This window comes from Gymnoscopelus braueri (genome assembly GCF_963280865.1).
Source record: "Gymnoscopelus braueri genome assembly, chromosome: 24".
Lineage (NCBI taxonomy): Eukaryota > Metazoa > Chordata > Actinopteri > Myctophiformes > Myctophidae > Gymnoscopelus > Gymnoscopelus braueri.
Window position 1 is genome coordinate 30706466 of NC_137626.1, and position 23814 is coordinate 30730279.

General features: G+C 40.1%; 2 protein-coding genes and 1 pseudogene across 3 annotated transcripts in view; all 3 read left to right on the plus strand.

Annotated features, from left to right (window-relative positions):
- Positions 1-2776: 2776 nt before the first annotated feature.
- On the plus strand, positions 2777-9043 carry LOC308080301 (hemopexin-like; the record flags this gene model as incomplete). Its single annotated transcript, XM_080422100.1, has 10 exons — positions 2777-2841; positions 3564-3589; positions 4253-4351; positions 5401-5558; positions 6003-6156; positions 6319-6531; positions 6977-7069; positions 7265-7395; positions 8062-8209; positions 8768-9043. The coding sequence occupies 10 exons, from the start codon at positions 2777-2779 to the stop codon at positions 8989-8991; spliced, it is 1311 nt and encodes a 436-aa protein (XP_080278226.1). The 3' UTR covers positions 8992-9043.
- Positions 9044-10000: 957 nt separating this feature from the next.
- Positions 10001-15078, plus strand: LOC308080576 (hemopexin-like; annotated as a pseudogene). Its single transcript has 10 exons — positions 10001-10065; positions 11019-11071; positions 11508-11587; positions 11741-11868; positions 11998-12151; positions 12854-13063; positions 13381-13473; positions 13983-14113; positions 14265-14412; positions 14846-15078. The product of its transcript is annotated as a hemopexin-like (transcript).
- Positions 15079-17567: 2489 nt separating this feature from the next.
- Positions 17568-23814, plus strand: part of LOC308080371 (radixin-like) — a 34659-nt gene continuing 28412 nt past the window's right edge. The window contains exons 1-2 of the mRNA XM_080422195.1: positions 17568-17781; positions 20609-20695. Of these exons, the coding sequence (XP_080278321.1) occupies positions 20684-20695 (12 nt within the window). The 5' untranslated portion in view covers positions 17568-17781; positions 20609-20683. The remainder of the gene's footprint in view (positions 17782-20608; positions 20696-23814) is intronic.

Below are 23814 nucleotides of genomic sequence, written 5' to 3' on the forward strand. Positions count from 1 at the left end.
ATGGTATCACAACACCTCCAAGGCCTTAAAAACAAGGCTCCAAACATCCCAAAACAAACTTGTAAGGCTACTTCTTGGCCTCAATCACAAAACCCATCTAACCCCTGCTCATTTTGCTAGGATTGGATGGCTTAGGGTTGAAGACAGAGTACAGCAACTTGCTATGGGCCTGGTCTTCAAGATACACCACAACATTGGGATCCCCCTGTATTTGTCAAAATACTTCCAAAATGTTAATGAAGTCCATGATCATAACACCAGAGGCAGCTCCACAAATCATGTTCAACCCAGATTTGGCTCAACTAAGGGAATGAACTCGTTCTCATGCTATTCATCAAAAATGTGGAATGCCCTACCAATAGGAGTAAAGGAGTGTAAAACCCTACTCACTTTCAAAACTGCCCTAAAGATACACCTTCAGGAGGCTGCAATTCGAAAATGGCCCCTGTCTAAGTCTTAAGTCTAAGTCTTAACCTACCCCCCCCCCCCTCTTTCATTTTCCTCTTTTGTATATATATTTTTTCTCTCTTCATACCAGTAACCTGAAAGCTGATTGTATGACATTCTGTATAGTAGTGTGTATATCTGTCTGTCTCATATATGTCATCATGATTTGTGTGCATGGGGTTCTCATCTTAAACAAGCTGCGTGCTTAACTGAGTCTTCCAGTTTAGTAGACCTTGTATTGTGAATTTTGTACTTCCATGTACTGTGATTCTCATGTCTTACTAAATAAAAGTACATCAATCAATCAAACCTAGAGTATTGATAATGTGGCCTAAAGTGGAGGCAGGTAGACGCAGAGTGAGAATAAAATGGGGCCAAAAATAGAGCCTTGCGGAGTTGCGGCACACACCATACTTATTTGAGCTGAGGAGGAAACTGATTTACCTAAACTTATTATCTGTCATATCTGATAATTAATTAAGGTAAACCACTTAAGACTAAGAGCAGAACCTGATATGCCTAACACCTTTAGGCAACCAATGGGGATGGGGCATGATCAATTGTATCAAATACATTACAGAGCTAAGATCAAGGATGATAAAAATGGAGCATTGTCCTGTATCAGCTGCTAAAAGAAGATCTTAATGACTTTCAGTAGAGCTGTCTCTGTGCTGTCTGTGTGGCATGGCTGAAAACCTGACTGGCACTTTTCAAATAGGTTGTTGAAGCTCAAGTTGTCACTAAGCTGTTTTTGTAAAACTTTAACTAAAACTTTCAATAAAAAGGGAGTTTGGAGACTACTTTAGTCTTGTGGGGACAGTAGCCTGGGGTTACCCATGTAAAGATGGACGGAGTCCTCTTTAAATCCAATGAACGTGTTTATTCACATAAAGGTTTGGTGATACAAATAGCATACGTCTCTGTCTCTGCGTCTGTTTACATGTAATAGCCAAGGCTGACTTCCTGTCGGCTTGGCGCCTTGCATTTACCGTAATGCCTGCTCTGGGCCGCAGGCGCATTTACTACCGTATATGACAACCCAGAGGACTGTTATAATGATTCTGGTGAAATATCTCCAAAAACTGTAGTTTCTGAGGGTGGAATTAAAGGCTTAGTTAATCCTATATTTTTCTCAAGTCATAGACACAAAATAAATTACTTAATGTATGATTTAAAAAAGGTTTAGATTTGTTATTGTAATGTAATGTCTGATGATGGTTTGTTTATCTGTCAGATATTTTGAAATCGTGTGAATCACTCAAATTGTGAAACATTGCAATCACAGATACCCCACGCAGGTTTAAGCAATGAGAGGCTTATCTGATCAAGTAAATAACTTAATGGGCATAGATTTGGGCTTGACTTACAGTAGGCTACTCTTGAATTTCCATGTTCAAATCTATTGGGTTAAAAATAAATAGTCTCAAGGACTTTTGCATGTCGTCTTTCTTATATGTGCCTATACTTTTGAAGAGAATGCTCCCTAATCAGTCTCTGTGTCCCACTTTGCTGTATCATTTGCTATAGTATTTCTATGTTGATCCCATGCCCTTTGCTATTATTTTAATGTGTTTTCTGCTTTTATTATTTTTCTTAAATTATTTGTAACTGTAATTGTATTCTTGCTCTGTAAAGCACTTTGAGCTGCATGTCATGTCATGAAAGGTGCTATACAAATAAAGTTTATTATTATTATTATTATTATATGTTCAAGTCTTTGGAAAAGCCTAAACAGGGAACACATGAGGCCTTTTTCTATCGAGACCTATTATCTAGTGCAACCTTACCTAATATATGAGCAGATATTGTGATATATTTTCTGCAAGTCCTGAGTTGTCACAAGTGCACAAAAACAAACATCTGTTTGGTTTGATTATGTCATCCTTTTACAATGTCTGACTGTACCTCGTTCTGTTTAACTTTCTGACCAATAAAGTATTCAATCAATAATGTTTCAAAACGTTTTCAAAGTAAGTCATGCTGCACAGCATGTTCTCTGAATTTAGCAAAACGTAAACGATAAAGGGCTCATTTTGCAACAATAGAAAATCCCATGTGTAATTTCTCTCAAAGTAAACACGCACACACACATGCACACACACACATGCACACACAAACACACACACACACACACACACACACACACACACACACACACACACACACACACACACACACACACACACACACACACACACACACACACACAGTTTTGTAACATGCCTGCCCTCATGAGGAGGATTTTGCATAAAAGCACAGTTTGAGCATTTACACAGGCTACATTGTATCAGGTGGTCTGCACTGCATCAGGACTGCACTCTGCTCGGCCATGAAGCTGCTCTCCAACACTCTCTTTCTGTGCTTGGCACTGGGGCTCACTAACGCTGCACCAACGTAAGTATATTAACCACTTAAGTCCTATATACTTATTGAAAATTAAAATATATATAGGCCTATATATTATTTTTTCAATCTGAAAGTTTTTGAAAATTTGGCCAAAATGTAGTAATGAAACATTACTGATGTGTATGTCAGTACAGTGAAGATTTCTTTTTTGGTTGAACTTGATATTGTTGAATATGTATAATGACACTACACCCCTTAAAATGAATGAATGAATTATCGTCTCATTTGTCTGTCCCCTTTGGTGCATAGCAGACATGTAGCTCATTTCTTTAGGTTATACTTTATCTTTCGGCAATTATTATGCTCCAAATCTAACTACATACATATTACATGAAACTGATAGGCCTATATTCCATAATAATGTATCGATTGCCGATTGGGATGTAGAAATTAATTTCCTTCTGCATTTTTTGCCATATTTATCACGTTTTCAAACAAAACATGATATTTTGTGACTAGCAATGGCACTGCTCTAGTTACCATTCATTTCATAACTTTGTTAAACACTTAACAAAGTTCACTTATTGGATCAATTGTCCAAACAAAACAAGAGTTTAGTAATTATATTTCCTCAGTGCCGTGTCAATGATTAACCACAGTAACAGTACAGTAATGACTAAGGGTTTCCTTGATGTGAAATGTATTTTCTATATAATAATAAGGTTTATGAGTAATTTTACAACACAGAAATATTTTTTTCTATTTCACAGACATCATGAAGGTGCAGCAGTGGCCGGTAGGTTTTAAATCCATGTTTTATTAGACTAATAATCTTAGCGACCAGGTTAAGGGACCGACATTAGATTTTTGTCTTTTCTTGTGTCTGTGTGTAAAAGTGAGATTTTCAATTCAGACATATTGCTGACAACAGCTTAAATTAGTAGTAGAAGTACAAAAATGTCTGTTGTACCATACGCAGCCAGTATAGATGGGTTTCCGCGCGACGTCATCACAGAGCAGAGTGCACAATCTGCGCATGCGCAGGGGAGAACGAACCGGAAGCGCCATTCACTCTATTGTTATTTTCGGGATTTAGATAGGCATAATGCTGCTATTATAGGCATAATAGGCATAATGCTGCTATTATATACAAACAGATCCAACTTCCGACAAATCATTTTTATTGAGTAAAGAAGATATTACAAACTGCATCATTTAATCTACTTTCATTAAACCTGGTGAAGACCATTTATTTTATGGGTATAATAGGGTATAGGATATTTTTAGGGTAATAGCGCCCTCTACAGGCTCATCCCGCCACTGCGCGCGCATCATCCTCTCATGTTTACAAACAGGAAACCCATCTATACAGCCTTTTTTCATTAGTAAAATTTGTTTTCTTGTCAATGTTTACTTTGTTTGTTAATTGTGAATGAATGATATATATCTTTGAATGAAGAAGAACACGTCCATGACCCTGCCCTGCCAGACCGGTGTGCCGGAATTGAGTTTGATGCGATTGCACCTGACGAGATGGGCAACACCTTCTTCTTCAAAGGTTTGGAATGAGCTTTTTAGGAGTCCTTTTTGTATACAGTAAATTCCCATCCCCAGTGTAATTTAATTATTAACCTAGACTGAGTGGGTACAGTAGGGCAGACACAGGATAAAAGGCTCTGGTTGGATTCTGATCTGAGCCAGTAGGGTAGGCTACATTTGATCAGATCAGAGAAAATGTTTATTTTCTTTCTGTTATCCCCATTTTAGACGTTATAATCTTTTATATTTTTTGGAGATATTGGGCATAAAGGTACCCCAAAACAGAGACAAGGTCATTTGGAATCATGCTGTTATCATAATATCACATACAGGCCAATTAGGGAGATTGGAGGTTCAATGGATCCTCCCTAAACATGATCTTACAAATCCAGTAAAATCCAATAGTTCAACACTATTAACAACAGAACAGTATCAATAATATTCTCAAATAATGCAAAACACTTTGGGAAAATCATAAGGAATATTATGACTCGATTTGTATGTGAAATATTTTGTGAATCTTTGAAAAAACGTAAATGTAAAAACAAGGACCAAATCACCATGCATTCACTTAACAGTCATACACAGAACATATTTAGTGCCCACTGCCCATAATTAGACATTTGATTACTTATTTCATGTTGCCCCAGGCCCTAAAGCTTTATACTCATAGCACAACACTGTTGCTTATTGACAAGAAATTATATTCTAGTTAACTGTTAATATTTTGTTTTCAAGGCCAAATATTGTTGGATCAGCCTCTGCTTACAGTATGTCTACTGATAAGCATACAATGATTTGTGGTTAGTCAACGGCATTTGCCATTTTTGTGAAAAGCCATAACCTGTACAATATGTATTGGCTAATGGAGGCTTAATATCTTGACGTACACACTTTTCTTACTGTATGTTGTGATTTTAGATATTCTTTGTAGAAATGATCATCACAATGGGAACTCACTGAGCTATACTGAATCCATTGATCTGCACCTTATGTATACGCAGCTGTTATGATTTTAGTTTTGCTGAATTAAATTTGTGAAGAAAAACTATGCCTGTGTATTTAAAGGTGAGCATCTGTGGAAGGGGTTCAGTGCAGGCGCTCATCTCTCCAATGAGACCTTCAAAGAGCTGGATGACGCTCACCACCTCGGTCATGTCGACGCTGCGTTCCGCATGCACAGTGAGGACAACCCCATGGATCACGATCACATCTACTTTTTCAAGGTACGGTCTACAGAGTCAGACCATACCTGTACCTTCCAGTGGATTCCAGGGGGTCCCCAGCTAAATGATTAATAGTTAGGAACCAAATGGACTCTTAGGGGTCTGTAACATGTATTTGAATAGAATATAATAGAATAGAATAGAATAGAATAGAATGATACACATACAGTAATTACCACAATACTACACATTCACTTTAATGTAATGTGTGGATCTAGAATTTAGATAGAGCCTGACCACGTGCAGTAGTTTGGTGCCCAGCAATGGGTCTGGTGATATTTTGATGGGACTATCAACAGCAACAAAACACAGAGGAGGGGAGTACAGTGTTATCTATTTTTTTTTAAATGGCCTATAGTTTGAATCCGGGTTGTGACACAAAAGCGATGGAGGAGCAAACATCTAAATATTGGTCCTCTTGACCCTTTCCTGTATAATGTACAGGATGACAAGGTGTTCAGCTACTACAACCACACTCTGGAAGATGGATATCCTAAAGAGATCCAACAGGACTTCCCTGGAATCCCCAGCCAGCTGGATGCAGCCGTGGAGTGTCCTAAAGGAGAATGTGTAACCGACTCTGTCCTCTTCTTTCAAGGTACTGTATGTTGTGGAGCTCGGTCCCAGAACCAAAGCAACAGGATCTTAGCCTACATTGACCTTTTTGAGGAGCAGTCCCCTGAGTTACTATAAGGACATGAGCCTGTCATGACTGCATAATGATCCCTAAACAACTTTCCCTCCTGTTTTGTGGTGCCAGGACATGATGTTTACAGTTATGACATCGCCACCAAGACAGTAAAAAAGAAGACATGGTCCCACCTGCCCGTCTGCACCTCTGCCTTCCGCTGGCAAGAACACTACTACTGTTTCCATGGGCAAAACTTCACCAGGTTCCACCAACGGACTGGAGAGGTGACTGGCAGCTACCCCAAAGAAACCAAGAATTACTTCATGAGGTGCAGTGGCTCCGGTGAGTATAAGCATGAAAATAATATAGCCATAAAACAGGCCAACACTGTCCCAGTACAGTGTCTGTATAGGGCTGCACTTTTTGATTATCATCAATGACTTCTCAGATGAATCAAATAATCGAGAAATGTGTTTTTTTAATATATATATATAATTGTTAAAATCAGCGAATCGATGCGAAAAACATTCGAATAGATTTTTTATAATCTACTAAATTGATTAGTCTGATCAACCTATTTTATTAGTTCAAATGATACCCTTACAGTGTCTGTTTAGTGTTTAATGACATCTTTAAGCATAATTTATACTTCACTGAAAATAACACATTTTCAGAAGTGTGTTATTGGTGGCAAGTGACAATGTTGTAAAAAAATTAATACTTTACCTTGCTGAGTTGCATGTTTTAGGAAAAAGTTTGATTCATATACATTTTGACTGAATTGTAGGTCATGGAGGTGGTTACAGTGCCCCTAAATGCAGTGAAGTCACTCTGGACGCCATCACTTCTGATGATGCAGGCAAAACATATGCATTCAAAGGTAATAGTTAAATCATATTCACCCTTGAATTACATGAGACGTTGAACATACTGTACAGTATAGTATATAGTATTATTTATTTACATGTATTTTTACTGGAGATCCATACAAAAATGTCAAAAATATCACAAATTACTCCACAGGAATGGTGCACATTTTGATCACAGTATTGAAAAGACACTGTAATCCTTTCAGGTCCCATTTACATGCGTCTGGACCAGCATCGTGATGGAATGCACGCCTTCCCAATCAGCAGGTCATGGAAGGAGATGACCAGCGGGGTGGACGCCGCGTTCTCCCTCACTGACAAGCTCTACATGATTAAGGTAGGGTTTCTGTTTGATCAGCCAGCCTTCATTCGCTTGGTCTTCTTCCGAAAACATCCAGTTGCTTAAGGCTTTGTCCTGACAAACGCAGCACTAAATCATAGCAATATATATGCCTCATCGACAAACAAAATAGAAAAAAATCTAATCATGTGGATCTGGGGATCCACACGGGAACGATGTAGCTCCAGTGTGGATCTCAGACTCTTCATGTGGCAGGCCTTGTGACATCAGTCATTCTATGATTTCAGTCGTCTATGACATTATCTATAAATTAGCCCCATTGACTTCCATTATAAAATTTGTTAAGTTAAATATATGTTTGATAAATAAATATAAATAAATTAAATATTATGTGAAAAGTGGAGGTACTTCCATGACCTACTTACTGGCAGTGTGCACGAGACATTTGACTCTGATTGGTCCAGCAGTTAGCACAGACAGATGGACGGACAGACAGACAGATTTTTTGGTGTTTTATCCTTTAGACAGATACTGTATGCACAAATATAAGTTAATGTACTGTCAATACAGATCTCAATCAAAAAACACCCATGAGTTTTGTTTAACATTCTCACACGCCATCTATAGCACCTGAGTTTGTTTGACACTCTCCACATGTATCCTAACTGTTTGTTGTTTTTGCTCTAATCCCTCCACTGGCAGGGTGATCAGGTTTACATCTATAAATCCCCTGCTCCCTATACTTTGATCGAGGGCTACCCTAAAACCCTGAAAGAGGAGTTGGGCATCGAGGGAGCCGTGGACGCAGCTTTTGTCTGCGCCGATGAGCACGTCGTTCACATAATCCAAGGTACATATATACAAGTGACCTACTAACATACGTGTATAAAACATGTAATTATTTTTATTTTTACATTATATGATTTTTTTTTATGAGCATTTGTTGCAACTGTTTTTCTCTTTTTCTTTTTGTCTTTTCATAGTGATGTTGTATTTAAATAACCGTTGACCAATTTATTTTAGTAAGCATAGCATACATGCTTTTGATTTGTAAACAAAAACATTATGTTAACTTGATAGAGTTGATTAACCAAACCCTTCTACGTACTGTACACTCTCTTTACCAAAAATAGCAGATCTACAAGCTTACAACGTGAGCAAATGTTCACCTGTTTTCGCATTATGTTTGCCTATTATGACATGCCCAGAATAAGGACACTAGGGTTCATGTGGTTAATCACTTTCAACCTGGCTTCCCTATTTTGGGCAGCCAGGTGAAATGTTTCAAAAAGAAATTCAGTCCCTCTCTCTACTCCAAAAATATCATAAAATATGCTATGTCTTACAATGAACTATAAAATCAGGCTTAAGTGGTTAACGACCATCCTTTGCACCTCTCTTCTAACAGGGCAAAAGATGCTCAACGTTGACCTATCTGCGACTCCCAGGGTAGTGAGCAGCTCAGCACCCTTACCCTTCAAGGTAGAGGCTGGTCTGTGTGGCCCTAAAGGTGTCCAGGTGTTTAAGGGGTCACAGTACTACCTCTATGAGAGCCCTATGACTCTGAGTCACAGCAGGATTGCCCCTGAGCCTCTGCCTATCACCTCAGCCATAATGCCTTGCCAGGACTGAGTCAGCGGGGATATGAGATCACAACTTACATTATCGTCTCTTTCCATAGAAATCTGCTGCAATACCTATGATAATGATGTAATAACAAGACAAAGAAACAGAAATACCAGATGTAAAGCAGACAACAAAATGCATCCCACAAACTTTAGTATCCACTTGCAAAGTAAGAAAAGAAAGAAAGGAAAAGTCTAGAACATTTGATAAAGTTTGGGTGAGAGAGAAATGGCGAATGGAATCTCTTGTTTCTGGTATTGTTTTGACCAATATGTGACAATGTTGTTTACTTCTCTCAACTCTTGGCCTTACTTGTTGTTTTATTAAACATGAACAGTTTCATTACAAATGGAGTTAAGAACAAAAACATCATTGGAGTAAGAGACTGTTGCAGTGTTGCAAAAATGTCTGTAACCTCCCTCTACTCAATGTGTGGCACTTTAAAAGGATCGTGAGCAACTTAAGGCTAACAAAATAAAATAAAATACAACTTTTAGAGGATGTCTTTGGTATTTTATTGTTATTGACTGATAAACTTGTAAGAGTTGTTTAGTGGATGTATAATTTGGGGAAATAAATCTTTGAGTTGAGACAACTTGAGAGACTAGAAAATCTGTGCACATTGTGAATGATAATTACTGTATTCTTATAAGATGAAACGGTAGAGCTGATTTTTTGCTTCCAGTAATCAAAAAGGATGCATACACGCTGGATGTACCTTTGCATATGATATAAACAGAGGAATATTTGTGAATATTTCCTGCTTTGCCTGAGTTCTGATGAGCCAAATGAACCATTTACAAAGTATGTCCTGCTGCACAGCATGTTCTCTGAATTTAGCAACATGTAAACACCTCAATTACTTTTTTAAATCGTAAATGATAAAAGGCTCATTTTGCAACAATAAAAAATCCCATGCGTACTTTCTCTCAAAGCAAACAACACACACACTCACACACGCATGCACGCACACACACTCTGCACTGCATCATTCAGGACTGCACTCTGCACAGCCATGAAGCTGCTCTCCAACACTCTCTTTCTGTGCTTGGCACTGGGGCTCACTAACGCTGCACCAACGTAAGTATATTAACCACTGTAAGCCCTATTATTGAAAATATTATTATTATTATTATTTGGTACATAACAGACATGTAGCTAATGTTACCAATTACTTTGCTCCAAATCTAACTACATATCAAACTGATATATTCCAAAGTAATGTACGGATTGGGATTTCTGCAGTTTTTGCCATATTTGTTACTTTTCAAACAAAACATGATATTTTTTTGATGCGCACAAAGTTCACTGATTGGATCAATTGTTCAAACAAAACAAGAGTTTAGTAATTATATTTCCTCAGTGCCTCGTCAATGATTAACCACAGTATCATGACTAAGGGTTTCTTCGATGTGAAATGTATTTTCTATATAATAATAAGGCTTATGAGTATAGTTTTACAAGACAGAAATACATTTTCTACTTCACAGTTATAAGGAAGGTACAGCAGTGGCCGGTGGGTTTTGAATCCATGTTTTATTAGACTAATAATCCCTTAACGGGCCTGTCGGACCCAGGCCCAGAGGCCCAAAGGTCAGGGGGCCCTCTCTAAAATTGGGCCGACTTTTACCCACCTTCCAGCGCCCGACCATGAAGCAAAAAGGTCCCACATACAGAGGCAAGTTTTATGAACAGGAGAAGTAGGAAGCAAGTACCTGGGGTCCAGAGCAACAAGGGTTCCCTCAAGTCGGTCAGAAGGGTCCCATGGGATTATTTTGCCCAGGGTCCCAAAATAGTCTCAAGAATTGCCTCTGCTCATGAAATAATCATTATTTAATTGTGCTGTCCTTTCTGGTTGCTCTAACCCCCTGTACTCTCTGTATACTGGTTGTTGATTGCACATCAACCATAATAAACTTGACTTAATAAACTTGACCTTGACCTTGACATGGCAGGTCACTAAAGTAAGGCCTGATGTATGCATGTGTCAGACTTCAAACCCATGCTCATATCATTATCTACCTGTTTAACAGGTTCTATACTTCATTGTTGTTGAAGACCCCCTGTTCCTATTGCACTCTTCAAGGTTAGACGGTCCTTTATGTCAGTGTGTGTGTGTGTGCGTGTGTGTGTGTGTGTGTGTGCGTGTGTGCGTGTGTGTGCGTGTGTGCGTGTGTGTGTGTGTGTGTGTGTGTGTGTGTGTGTGTGTGTGTGTGTGTGTGTGTGTGTGTGTGTGTGTGTGTGTGTGTGTGTGTGTGTGTGTGGGGGGGGGGGTGACAGACATTTGGTTTTTGTCCTTTCTTGTGTGTCTGTGTGTAAAACCAAGGATTACCAATTCAGACACAATTAGCTCCTCTCACCAGCTTCAATTACCATCGTGTACACTACATACTTGCATGTCCATTGTACCATAATCATCCATTGTACAGCATTTTTCATCAACAGTAATATTTGTTTTCTTCCCACTAACATTGAACGATAATTGTGATGTTGGAATGAAGAACAAAACGCGAACCTAACAGCCCCAGACCGGTGTGCCGGAATTGTGTTTGATGCGATTGCACCTGACGAGATGGGCAACACCTTCTTCTTCAAAGGTTTGGTTTGGTCCAGATGCATGTAAATGGTTTGGTCCTTGGATCCAGCCAATACTGGATCCATTGATCTGCGCCTTATGTATGAGCTGCTGTTATGATTTTCATATGGTGAATTAAATTTGGAAAGAAAATCATATGCCTGTGTATTTAAAGGTGAGCATCTGTGGTGGGGGTTCAGTAAGGCCGCTTGCTGGATGACACTCACCACCTTGGTCACGTCGACGCTGCATTCCGCATGCACAGCGAGGACAACCCCATGGATCACGATCACATCTACTTCTTCCAGGTATGGTCTAGTGATGTCAAAAGCATCATGGCCTATAGATTTAATGCGGGTTGTGACACAAAAGCAATGGAGAAGCAAACATCTAAATATTGGTCCTCTTGAACCTTTCCTGTATAATGTTATGTACAGGATGACAAGGTGTTCAGCTACTACAACCACACTCTGGAAGAGGGATATCCTAAAGAGATCCAACAGGACTTCCCTGGAATCCCCAGCCAGCTGGATGCAGCCGTTGAGTGTCCTAAAGGAGAGTGTGTAACCGACTCTGTCCTCTTCTTTAAAGGTACTGTATGCTGTGGTGCTTGGCACCAAGGCCAAGGCAATAGACGACCATACCAGTGGTCTAGCATGTTTTAGTCCATTGACCATGACTCACAGTATATTTGACATTACTTGCCATCCCTGATAGTGCAGGACAGGTTGTCTCTCACTGTTCTGAGGGCCATTTTATCACCAGATTTGAAGGCAGCATTCATCTTTTACAGGAGCGCTCACACCCCCCTGGTCAGCCATGGTTTGAAACGGTGATGGTCTTGGAGACTGTGATATCAAATCCATGCAATTAATTATGTAGCTAGTCAGTCACAGTAACATCATATTCCTCCAGGTTAACCATTTTCAACCTGGTGTCCCTATTTTGGGCATGTCATTAGGCAAAATGTGTCCAAAAGAAGAAGAACAACAACAACAACAACAGCCAAACAAAAATAAATAAATACACGTTCAAGCTTTTCAAATATAGCAAAAAATAACAGATCTACAAGCACAAACTTTCGCTATTCTTCGAACAACAAAGTTTATAGGCTAACAGTTTCCTCACATTCACATTCAGTTCCCTAGCAACGAGGTTACTATAGACACTAGAGGGCAGAAGACAGCTAAAAGCAGTGAGTAATGAAAGACATGAGCCAGCTGTCATCTATGCATGACTGCACAAAGTGCACATGATCCCTAATCAACTTTCCCTCCTGTTTTGAGGTGACAGGACATGATGTTTATAATTATGACATTGCCACCAAGACGGCAAAGAAGAAGACATGGTCCCACCTGCCCATTTGCACCTCTGCCTTACGCTGGCAAGAACACTACTACTGTTTCCATGGGCACAACTTCACCAGGTTCCACCAACGGACTGGAGAGGTGACCGACAACCCCAAAGATGCCAGGCATTACTTCACGAAGTGCCGTGGCTTCAGTAAGTAGCCTACAGAATTAAAATAATATGGCCATAAAACAGGCCAATCTTGTCCCACAGTGTCTGCAACTATCGAGAAGCAAGTTTTTTTTTATTTTAATATCGAACTATGTTTTAAATGTTTTACTTATCAGCAAATCAACACGAAAAAACATTCCAATTGATTTTTATACTTCTTTGTACAAATACTTCACTGAAAATAAAGTAAATAAGTTATTGGTTATGCGACAAAGTTGTAAACTAGGCCTTATCCTTGTTGTGTTGCATTATGTTATAGGTAAACGTTTGATTTAAATACATTTTTGACTGTATTGTAGGTCATAAAGGTGACTACAAACTCCCTAAATGCATTGAAGTCACTCTGGATGCCATCACTTCTGATGATGCAGGCAAAACATATGCATTCAAAGGTAATAGTCAAAGCATATTCACCCTGATACGTGATGAACACATAGTATCTGTTATTGGTTCTTCAGCAGGAAAATCACATCTTCATAAATTAATTTGTTTGTGATGGAGTGATTCCCAATATTGCAGGTGGTCCCCCAAATAATTGGCAAAACACTAAGATTGTAATGATAACATAACACTGAAAACCTTAAAAATGAGTTGTCACTGTGATACAGATAGTTCCATTGATCCAAGCCGGGACACAATAGATTGATTGATCATTCAAATAAACATGCTCTAAAAATGCACGCGGCCCACCCATCTTGGCTAAGTCCAATGGATGGGCCGCTTGGAGTTTTTCGAGTGGGCCCTGATAGTCAAAATACATATTACTCATTGCATTATTAGTATTAGTATTTAGTATTAGTATTTATTTAGTTACATATATTTTTACTGGATTCCATACAAAAATGTTCCAAACAAGGGAATGGTGCACATTTTGGTTACAGTATTGAAAACACCCTTTCAGGTCCCATTTACATGCGTCTGGACCAGCATCGTGATGGAATGCACGCCTTCCCCATCACAGGGTCATGGAAAGAGATGACCAGCGGGGTGGACGCAGTGTTCTCCCTCACTGAAAAGCTCCACATGATTAAGGTAGGGTTTCTGTTTGTTTTATTTGTCCTTTTCTTCTTCAGAAAATATCCAGTTGCCTCTGGCAGTGGTTCTCAACCTTTCCCATCTGAAAGATCCCCAAATGAATATGTAGTTGGCCGCTGTTGTTTTGCTCTAATCCCTCCACTGGCAGGGTGATCAGGTTTACATCTATAAATCCCCTGCTCCCTATACTTTGATCGAGGGCTACCCTAAAACCCTGAAAGAGGAGTTGGGCATCGAGGGACCAGTGGACGCAGCTTTTGTCTGCGCTGATGAGCATGTCGTTCACATAATCCAAGGTACTGTACAAGTATGTGACCTGCTTGCGTTTTTATTTTCAAATTATTATTATTTTATTTTAAGGAGCATTTTTGCAAAGAGGTTTTGCTTTTCCCAGTAATATTGTACTTACTTACTTGTACCCTATAGCTACTTACCCTATAATTGACCATGGGTGGGTGACAAGTGGACCCCACTTGTCACCCTAATTTTTTCCCTCTACACCAAATCTCTTTGCCAAAAATAGCTTATTCACCGCATGTTTGCCTGTTTTCACTGAATGTTCGCCTATTATAACAAGCCCGCTAGGGTTCATGTGGGTAACTGTCAACCTGGCTACCCTATTTTGGCCATGTTGTTATATGCCCCCACCCGCCAACAAAATATACTTTGTCATAAGTATAATCAGGCTTAAGTGGTTAACAACCATCCTTTGCACCTCTCTTCTAACAGGGCAAAAGATGCTCAACGTCGACATATCTGCGACTCCCAGGGTAGTGAGCAGCGAAGCACCCTTACCCTTCAAGATAGACGCTGGTCTGTGTGGCCCTAAAGGTGTCCAGGTGTTTAAGGGGTCACATTACTACCTCTATGAGAGCCCTATGACTCTGAGTCATAGCAGGATTGCCCCTCAGCCTCTGAATATCACCTCAGCCATGATGCCGTGCCTGGACTGGTGGTTTTGATATGAGATGGCTATACATTATCGTCTGTTTCCATATAAATAAGCTAAGCATCTCCAAAACAATACCTATATGATACTGATGTCGCCTAATTAAAAGACAGAGAAACAGACATAACAGTCGGCTATATTCATGCCTCAGCCTTTAATATCCACACACAAAGTAAGAAGAAGAAAAACATCTAGTACTTTGACCAAGATTGGATGAGAGAGAAATAGTGATTGGACTCATCATGCATATTGTCTGTAAAAAAATATTTTAAAAGAAATATATATAAATCCATTGCATTCCATTTTGACAATGTTATTTGCTTCTTTCAACTCTGCATGTGGCCTTACATGTTATTTTATTACACAAGAAAAGTTTGTTGTAGTGTTGCAAAATGACTGGAATTATCCTACCCTCAATTTATGGTACTTTAAATGCAACCTACATTCAAACAAAGAATTAAAAATAAAACCACTTTTCAAGGTTGTCTCTTGTATTACTAGTTTATAGATATTGGCTGAAGCACATTTTGAATAATAAATATTGTGTTCTTATAAAATATTCTTATAAACTGGGCTCTGAAATGATGGAGTTGATTTTTTGTTTAAAGATTTTAAACATGAGCAAGAATTTCAAAGTGAAAAAAATATATAATGTTTTAATTGGAGTATGGCCACAAGAAGTACAAAGAAATATTGCATAAACGAGGCATTGACGAGTTGAGCACTTTTGAATGTATAAACAGATTAATTCAGTCCTGACTATAATCAGCCTGGCTTTAGTATTTAACAAACAAAACTTTTTCTCACAAAGTGATACTACAATACTGCAATGTAGAAATACTCTGTTACAAGTAAAAGTAAAATATACAAAAGTAAAATAACCCATTATGCCATTTCACAAGTTTTCAAATGTATAAAAATCGTTTGAAAATAGCAAAGTAACTATTAACTAAAGTTTTCAAATAATTGTAGTGAGTAATAGTATAACATTTGACACTGAGATGCAGTGGAGTAGAAGTAAAAGTACTGGAAATCGGAAACACTCCAGTAAAGAAAGAATACCTCAAAATTGTACTTAAGTCCAGTACCTGAGTAAATGTACTTAGTTACTTTACATCACTGACAGAACAGGTTAGTTGGTGCAAAGATATTAAACATTTTCAATGTATTTAGAAAGTTGGACAACTTTATGGAGCGGTGTCAGATTCTGGAATGTCATCAAGAAGACATTCCAGCACTTCCCACCAAACACATTGGAATCCTGTGTGTCTGTGTGTGTGTGTGTGTGTGTGTGTGTGTGTGTGTGTGTGTGTGTGTGTGTGTGTGTGTGTGTGTGTGTGCATGCGTGCGTGCATGCGTGCGTGCGTGCGTGCGTGCGTGTGTGTGTGTGCGTGTGTGTGTGTGTGCGTGCGTGCGTGCGTGTGTGTGTGTGTGTTGTGTTTTATTACTATACTTGTGAGGACCAAATGTCCCCACAAATATAAAGATCCAAAAATAGACATTGATCCTCACAACACAAATGCCACTTTTGTTAGATTTAGGCAGCTGTCGCAGTGTCGCACACTCAAAATAGCCGAACTACAAGCTCACACAACGCATGGTTCTGCATTCTGCAAACCATTGTGAGCTTGTAGATCGGCTATTTTGGGTGCCTGACAGTGACACGCATTAGACTGCAGCCTTGAGCTCGGGTAAAAAAAAGTCAAAAGAAAATTTAAAAAAGTTGTTGGCAGCAGAATATGTAGCAGACTGCCACAAAATGAGGGACTATAAGTCTACTACAGTTAATAGACTAATGTCATTTTTGCTTGTGTTTTTCCTTGTCTTGATTATCTGTTCTGAGAACTTCTGAATAATGTATTACTATTTTGTATCATAGGCTACTGTATGTTAATGCTTTGGCAATATAAGAACAGTGGTGTTAAGTAACTAAGTCAATGTATTCAAGCACTGTACTTACAGTAAGTACACTTTTGAGGATGTTTTACTTAATACTGGAGTATTTCCCCATTTTCAATTACTTCTACTCCACTACATCTCAGAGGCAAATATTGTACTTTTACTCCACTACAATTATTTGACAGCTTTAGTTACTAGTTACTTTGCAGATTTAGACTATTATTTATCACAAAACATACACTTTGAACTTGTGAAATGACCGGACTTTTACTTGTAACAGAGTATTCATACACTGCAGTATTGATACTTTTACCTAAGTAAAACATGTGAGCACTTTTCCCACCACTGTATAAGAATGCTTGTCATGCCAATAAAGCATATTTGAATTGAATTGAATTGAGAGAGAGAGAGAGAGAGAGAGAGAGAGAGAGAGAGAGAGAGAGAGAGAGAGAGAGAGCATTGAAGTGACTGTGCACCAGGGGGCGCCTGTGAGCAGCAAGCAGCGCCTCATCTCCTTCGTACCTCTGTACTTTTTGAACTGAACCACGCCTGCGGCTTCTAGCTTCCACCAACCAACCAACCAACCAACCACCCAGGCAGGCACAGTGAGTTCAGCCATATTGTATCTGAACGGTGACACACACACATACACACACTAGTGGATCATCATCATCATCCTTCTGAACGAGGGGCTTTCCATCCATGCCTGTCTGTCTGTGGTGGGGGGATTTGTCTCGACCAGGACGGATGAAATAAGAGCCAACCTTGGGGGATCGATCGTTCCAACGGCCAGAAAAAAAACCTTTTAATAATAACGGTGAGTTGATGCAGATGAACCTCTCTGTCTCTCTCTCTCTCTTTGCAACTTTGATGCAATAGCGGATATCCTCGTGTTCGGCCCCCGGCTCAAGCACATTTCTATATTATCACATGTATTTTGATCATAGATGTGTGTGTGTGTTGTGTAAATAGGCTATAAATAACGTGATCTTCAACGACCCCGGGGGTGGTTTGGTTTTCCAGAGGGGGATTTTTGCCCCTTTTTCTCGCCATGACACAGAATGCTGTTTTTAATGACCAAACATTTCTCATTCATCATCATGGCTTCAAAACTTTAACCCCCCCACACTGGTCTCTAAACAACACGCCTGGTGGCTTTCCGTTATGTTTAACCGACGCCCCGCTGTGATCCATACGGTCTCAGTTAAAAAGCCAAGCCTTTTCAATGTCGCTTCATTTTTAATCAATACATATGATTGATCGTGGGCTATAACGTTACGTCTGGCTGTGACCACCGCTTGAAAACTGTCGGAGGAGAATCCACCCATTGATTAAACTATTACATTTGTAAACTCCACTCATATGGGTGACATGCTATCCTCAGTGTCCTGATTGTAATCAACGACATGTAAGCCTGTAATATTACATGTTCAGCAATGTAACGGTAGTTCATTCTAGGCGGGGAAATGGGCTGCTTGCTACTAAGTAGCAGCTTATTGCTACAAGTGGGTGTATGTCGTACGGATCATGGATCTATGGCAGTGGTTCTCAACCACCAGTGGCACGGGGACCACCAGTGGTCCTTCATGAGGGGGTTCCATGGTGGTCCCCAGCTAAATGATGGAAGAGTTGGTTACCAAATGGACCCTTGTAGATCTGCATTACTTAATAAGTCTTGGATCTGAGAGGCTATATCTCATCAAATGGAGGTCCATGGCGAATAAATAATGGACCTTGATATGAAAAGGGTTGAAAACCACTGATCTATGGCTAAGGACCCCCAAAAGCCATATGGGTCCATGTGGTTCCATTTGTACACTCTCAGAGTTACAGTACAGACCTGTAAGGGTCCACTTCGACCCCCCCCCCCCCCCCCCCAGGAACCCTGAGGGTCCTTGGACCCCACTTTGAGAACCACTATTCTAGGGTTTAATGTGGTGGGTGGCACACTGCTCGCATGACATGCCTTTATTCAAACTTTCATGTAGCCAAAGGGAACAATTTTAACCGAAATAGAACTGATCGGTGGTTCTTTTTTGAGGTCCTTTGAGGCGAGGCATTTCACGTCTTATAGTTATGATTATTATAAAACATGAACAGGGTGTTTGTAGTGCTGCTACCCTCACAACTAGCCTGCATAGTTCATTACTTTATGGTTTGTTTGTTTGTTTGTATGGAAAGCCTCCTCAATATTTGTGCCATGTTATTGAGTTGTACATGGAGGGGAAGACATTTTCATTCGTATTGTATTACCACGATGACATCTAAGGATTTAATGATCCCCAGAGGGAAATTCAGGTGTCATAGCAGCAATAAGGTTGAAACATAGGGGAAAGTGTAGTTACGCTTAGATTAGATACCGGCACTAAATAAAATATCTGCAATGGGTCTCTGAATGAATGAATGTACAGTATGTAGCCTAATTTTCAGAGTAGTAAGCTTGTCAATGTATTTAGTCTTATACATGACTGTCTATTAACCCATTCTTTACGGTAACCCCTATTTGTAACTATACCTTTCAGGACTGGAACCCCATTTGGGGTTCTTGTTGCTATGTACAGTATATAGCAACATACATTGTTGTAATTTTTGAATAAATATTTGAAGTTTTTCAGAAAACTTAGGTCAGGATTTAGAAGGCGTTTTTAGAATCGGCCTCAGGTCTAGATGGGTTAACAATGGATAGGCCTACAGTATATGAAGGAATATATATCAACAATGGGTGTATGAATGAGTATATGCTTATCAACAAAGAATTTATAGATTAATTCCTGGCCTAATAAGTATCAACAATGAATATCTGAATGAATTAATGATGTACCTTCTGAACAGTTAATTCAAGCATTATGTCAATGTTTGGCAGTGTACATTCTAGTTGTCTGTGTGCAAGAGTGCTGTAAGTGTGTGCATTTGTCATGTTTAATAATGGTAATGTCACGCTTTTTATAAAAACACTGAGGTTTTCGGGACACTAAGTGAAGGCATATGAAACATGTTGTGGGACTCATACAGACAGACAGCCCAATGACTGTTGAGACAGTTCTATATTTGGATGAATCATAGTCAACTATTCAGCTTGCCAGGTTACAGAAGTTATCAGATTATACAGTGACTGTCAATGATGCACTTTTCTCTTCCAGAGTAATTTAAGGTTAAGGTCGTTTCTCATGCACTCTCTCCCAATGGTTGCCGTATGTCTACTGAAGTAAAGTGAAAACGCATGTTAGACTTGGACATGAAGTTGTTGCTCTTTTGCCTCGGGTGGTGGGATGTTTTTGGTGACGTTTTAGTTGCTACCAGTTGCAGGAATAGGATTACAGTCTTTCTTTTGTGGCATTCTCATTTCAGATGATCTAATTCCTACACGATTCCTTCTTCCTGTTGACTCAGAAGTTCATTCTCTCATTTCGCTTTCAGCATTTGTTGTTGTTCATTTTCTATTAATTTGTTGAAAATGAATGCTTCTAAGTAACAACATTTTCATTCTAGCTGTCTTAAGACCATGGTCTAAATTAGTCTCAGCTTAGACAGGCCATGGTGTGCTGGATTTCATTGGCTCCCTTATTGATCCTTATACAACAAACTAATCAATGATTTCCTTCCTCTCTCTGTTTCTCTCTCTTTCTTATGTCTTTGTGATCCAGGTATTGTTTCCGTCCTCTGACGGGATTTGTCCTCTCAGCTGTCTGGTGTAAGGAGGAGGAGAAGAGGGAACAAAGATGCCTAAACCGGTAAGAGTCTGTAGGCCGGAGCAGGAGCATCAATGTCTGCTGTGTACGTCCATTATGCTACTTCCTGCAAACACACACACACTAAGCAGTAGTGTCTCATGAGGAATCGGAAGTTTCCCTGTTTCGATTCCGGTTCCCGACAAGTGTCCTTGAGCAAGACGCTGAACTGATCCCGATGAGCAGGCAGGTGCCTTGTATGGCTGACTCTGCCATGGTTGGTCTGTGACTGTAAAAAGATGACTAGAAAGTCACTGTTCCTTCATGTTGGTTACTTGCTCACACAGTTATGAGATTTTTTTTGTTCTTGATTACAAATGTCAAGAATGTTATTTAGATAGCATGTAGTTTAGACAGATGCTAGGTTTGATGTTTAACTGGTATCCTAGTTTCTTTGAAGCACTACATTTTTCTCTTTGCACTCTACTTATGTGACTATTTACCTTGTTGTTTGTTGACTAGGGTTCATGCTTACTCTGACCTTGCACTTGTAAGTCGCTCTGGATAAGTGCATCTGCTAAACGCCTAAAATGTAATTGTACTATATGAATGCAGACCATTTATTACGTAAGAAGGAGAAGCCACGTCCCACCGTGTCACTAGTCCTCCACTGCTAGCAAATTCCCATCCATTTCAAATATGATTTCGATCAGCACTGAACCAAATCTGAACAACCATATTGTGTTTTTTTCTGCCAGCCTGGCTGGTAGTCATGAGGACTATAGATATAGATATTGCAGCACTTGGATGGCTCATGTCCCTGTGCAACAAAAGGAAGTTGCTTGGTGGTGTCTGACTTACAAAACACTACTTTCTGTTTTGTTGTAACTGTCAGTGCATGCACCTGGTTGCCCCGAAGCCAGATTTTATCGTTGCATAAGGTGACATCTCTGTCACCATGCGCAGGCTTGTACTCGTCAGAACATTTTCCCTCACATTATCCTCCAATGTCGCAAAGCGCAAGTATGGGTCTGAACTTGTGCCACTGTGCTTACTTACGATTGGCTGCTTGTAATTTGTTTGTCTCAACGCTTCTTGCGCAGTTATCTTTTGCTGTGAGACGCTCCGGTTGGCGCTGGCGGCGAGCAACAACATGTCAAACTTTCGTCATAGTTCATCTTCCAGTAAACGGGCAGCGTGAAGTGAACTCTGTGGGCCTGAGGCCTCCTCTGAGCCTCAGACAGACACCCAGGCCTCGCAGGCTGTAACACTACAGCCATTGTTGCCATTCAAGAGGGTGGAGAGAATGCCAGAGTACGCCTCAGCTCTATGAGGAAAGGCCAAAACAAAAGCATTTCTACACAGTTGCAGCATGGCTGTCCGATTCCATGCCGTTGTGAGGCTATGTTGCTTTCCGTCAGAGCAAAGATTTGGACACAGATTCATTCAGAGTCATTGGGTATTGCACTTGTGAACAATTTAGTTTTATGTTTGTGTCTTGGGACTGGGTGAAATCATACACAGCAAAATCCTGAGTGATTTAATTTGAACTGTCAGCGGATGAGTTAATTCTGAACTCAGGATTTGACTGTGTATTCTTAAGAACGGTAGTGCAATACTGCAATACTATCTATTTTACTTATCTTGGACTCTTGTTAGATGGCTTTTGCTCAAGTATTTGTATTTGGGCATACATTTCTTATAATGAATTTCCCTTCGTGGAAAATCACTAATGACTAGTCCAGAAGAATCTTTCCTAGGGATTTGTGAATAACAGTCTGTTTTGGCACTTGCCACAAGATAAGTATATCTTGTGTGTGTGTGTGTGTGTGTGTGTGTGTGTGTGTATGTGAGTGTGAGAGAGAGACTACGCTACAGCCAGGCGCTGATGTCATTCTCCCTCACATCCCCCTCTTGTCCTTCTGAACCAATGGCAGGGCACCGTCCCAAAAACAGCTCCCGGGGACAGCGTAGGGCTCCGTTCCCGGCTGAGAGAAGCATCACTGTCACAGACCAATAACTCAAGTGCCAGAGAACTGCGTGTCCCTCCCTCCCGGGGACATGCTGACATAACCTGTGGAGCTCCTGCAGTGCAGTACATGGCTCCTCCAAAATAACCTTACATGTTGAGAGCCCCCAAAAAACGTTTTAGAACACTTTTGGATGCCGTGTTTCATGTCGGCCCTGGGCCGTCGGCACAGGAACCCAGATGACCTGCTGTTGTTGAATATCTAGACAGATTGTGTTTGCCTGAGAAGGCGGGAGACTTTGAATGGATTTATCAAACGGCTTTGGAGCAGGCAAGGCACTTAATAGAAATGTTATGACTTTTGAAGTCGTCGTCCCTTGGAGCAAAATAAAGAATATTGCTTGCATTCCAAAACAGTCCTTCGCTACAGGCCTAATCTCATTCAAAACTATGTACAAAATGATATAAGATAAAGCAACAAATGACAAGGTAGTTAGCTGGTAGGCGTGGTGGCTGGTGGGAGGGCTTTGTAAATGACCTGCATTATTGATAGGACAGAGTATGGTCCTATCTATCAATGGTCTCTCATACCTACCATTCACACCCCCCCCGCCCCCATTGTACCCTTTGCTCAGCGGTGGGGTGTTTTATGAGCCGGCAGACCCCACAGGAAGAGGGGGCTCTCTCGCTCGCGTCCTAGCGTGTGCCTGTTTTCCTGTTTGCAAGCACAAGGGGCCCTGCAGTGTGAAACGGAGTCGGGGCCCCAGTTAAATCCCCCTCAGTCTGTATCAACATCCTGTCTCCTGTGGAATCAGGGTACAGAGAGAGAGAGAGAGAAAGGAGAGAGATAGCAGGGGGTGGATGTTCTTGCTAAGGAAGGAGGGACAAAGTCAGAGAGTGGGAAAAGTAAGAAGATGGGATGAGGTCCGGGTGCAACTGGAAAGAGAGGGTGGGTATGAGTAGTCCTGTCACAATTATGACATAATCGGCTTTTTCACAATTATTTGACATAATTGCAATAATTTTTGCATAATCGTCATCGTTTCCATGTTGGAAAATGTTGATATATTTTCAAACATTTTCAAAAGTAGTGGAAATGATCTACAAGCTTACAAGCTCACAACACGTCGCGATGCGACACGTTGTAGATCGGTATTTCCACTAATAATGTGTTTTTTTAAGTATAAAGTTATTAAATGTCACTCATTTCTTA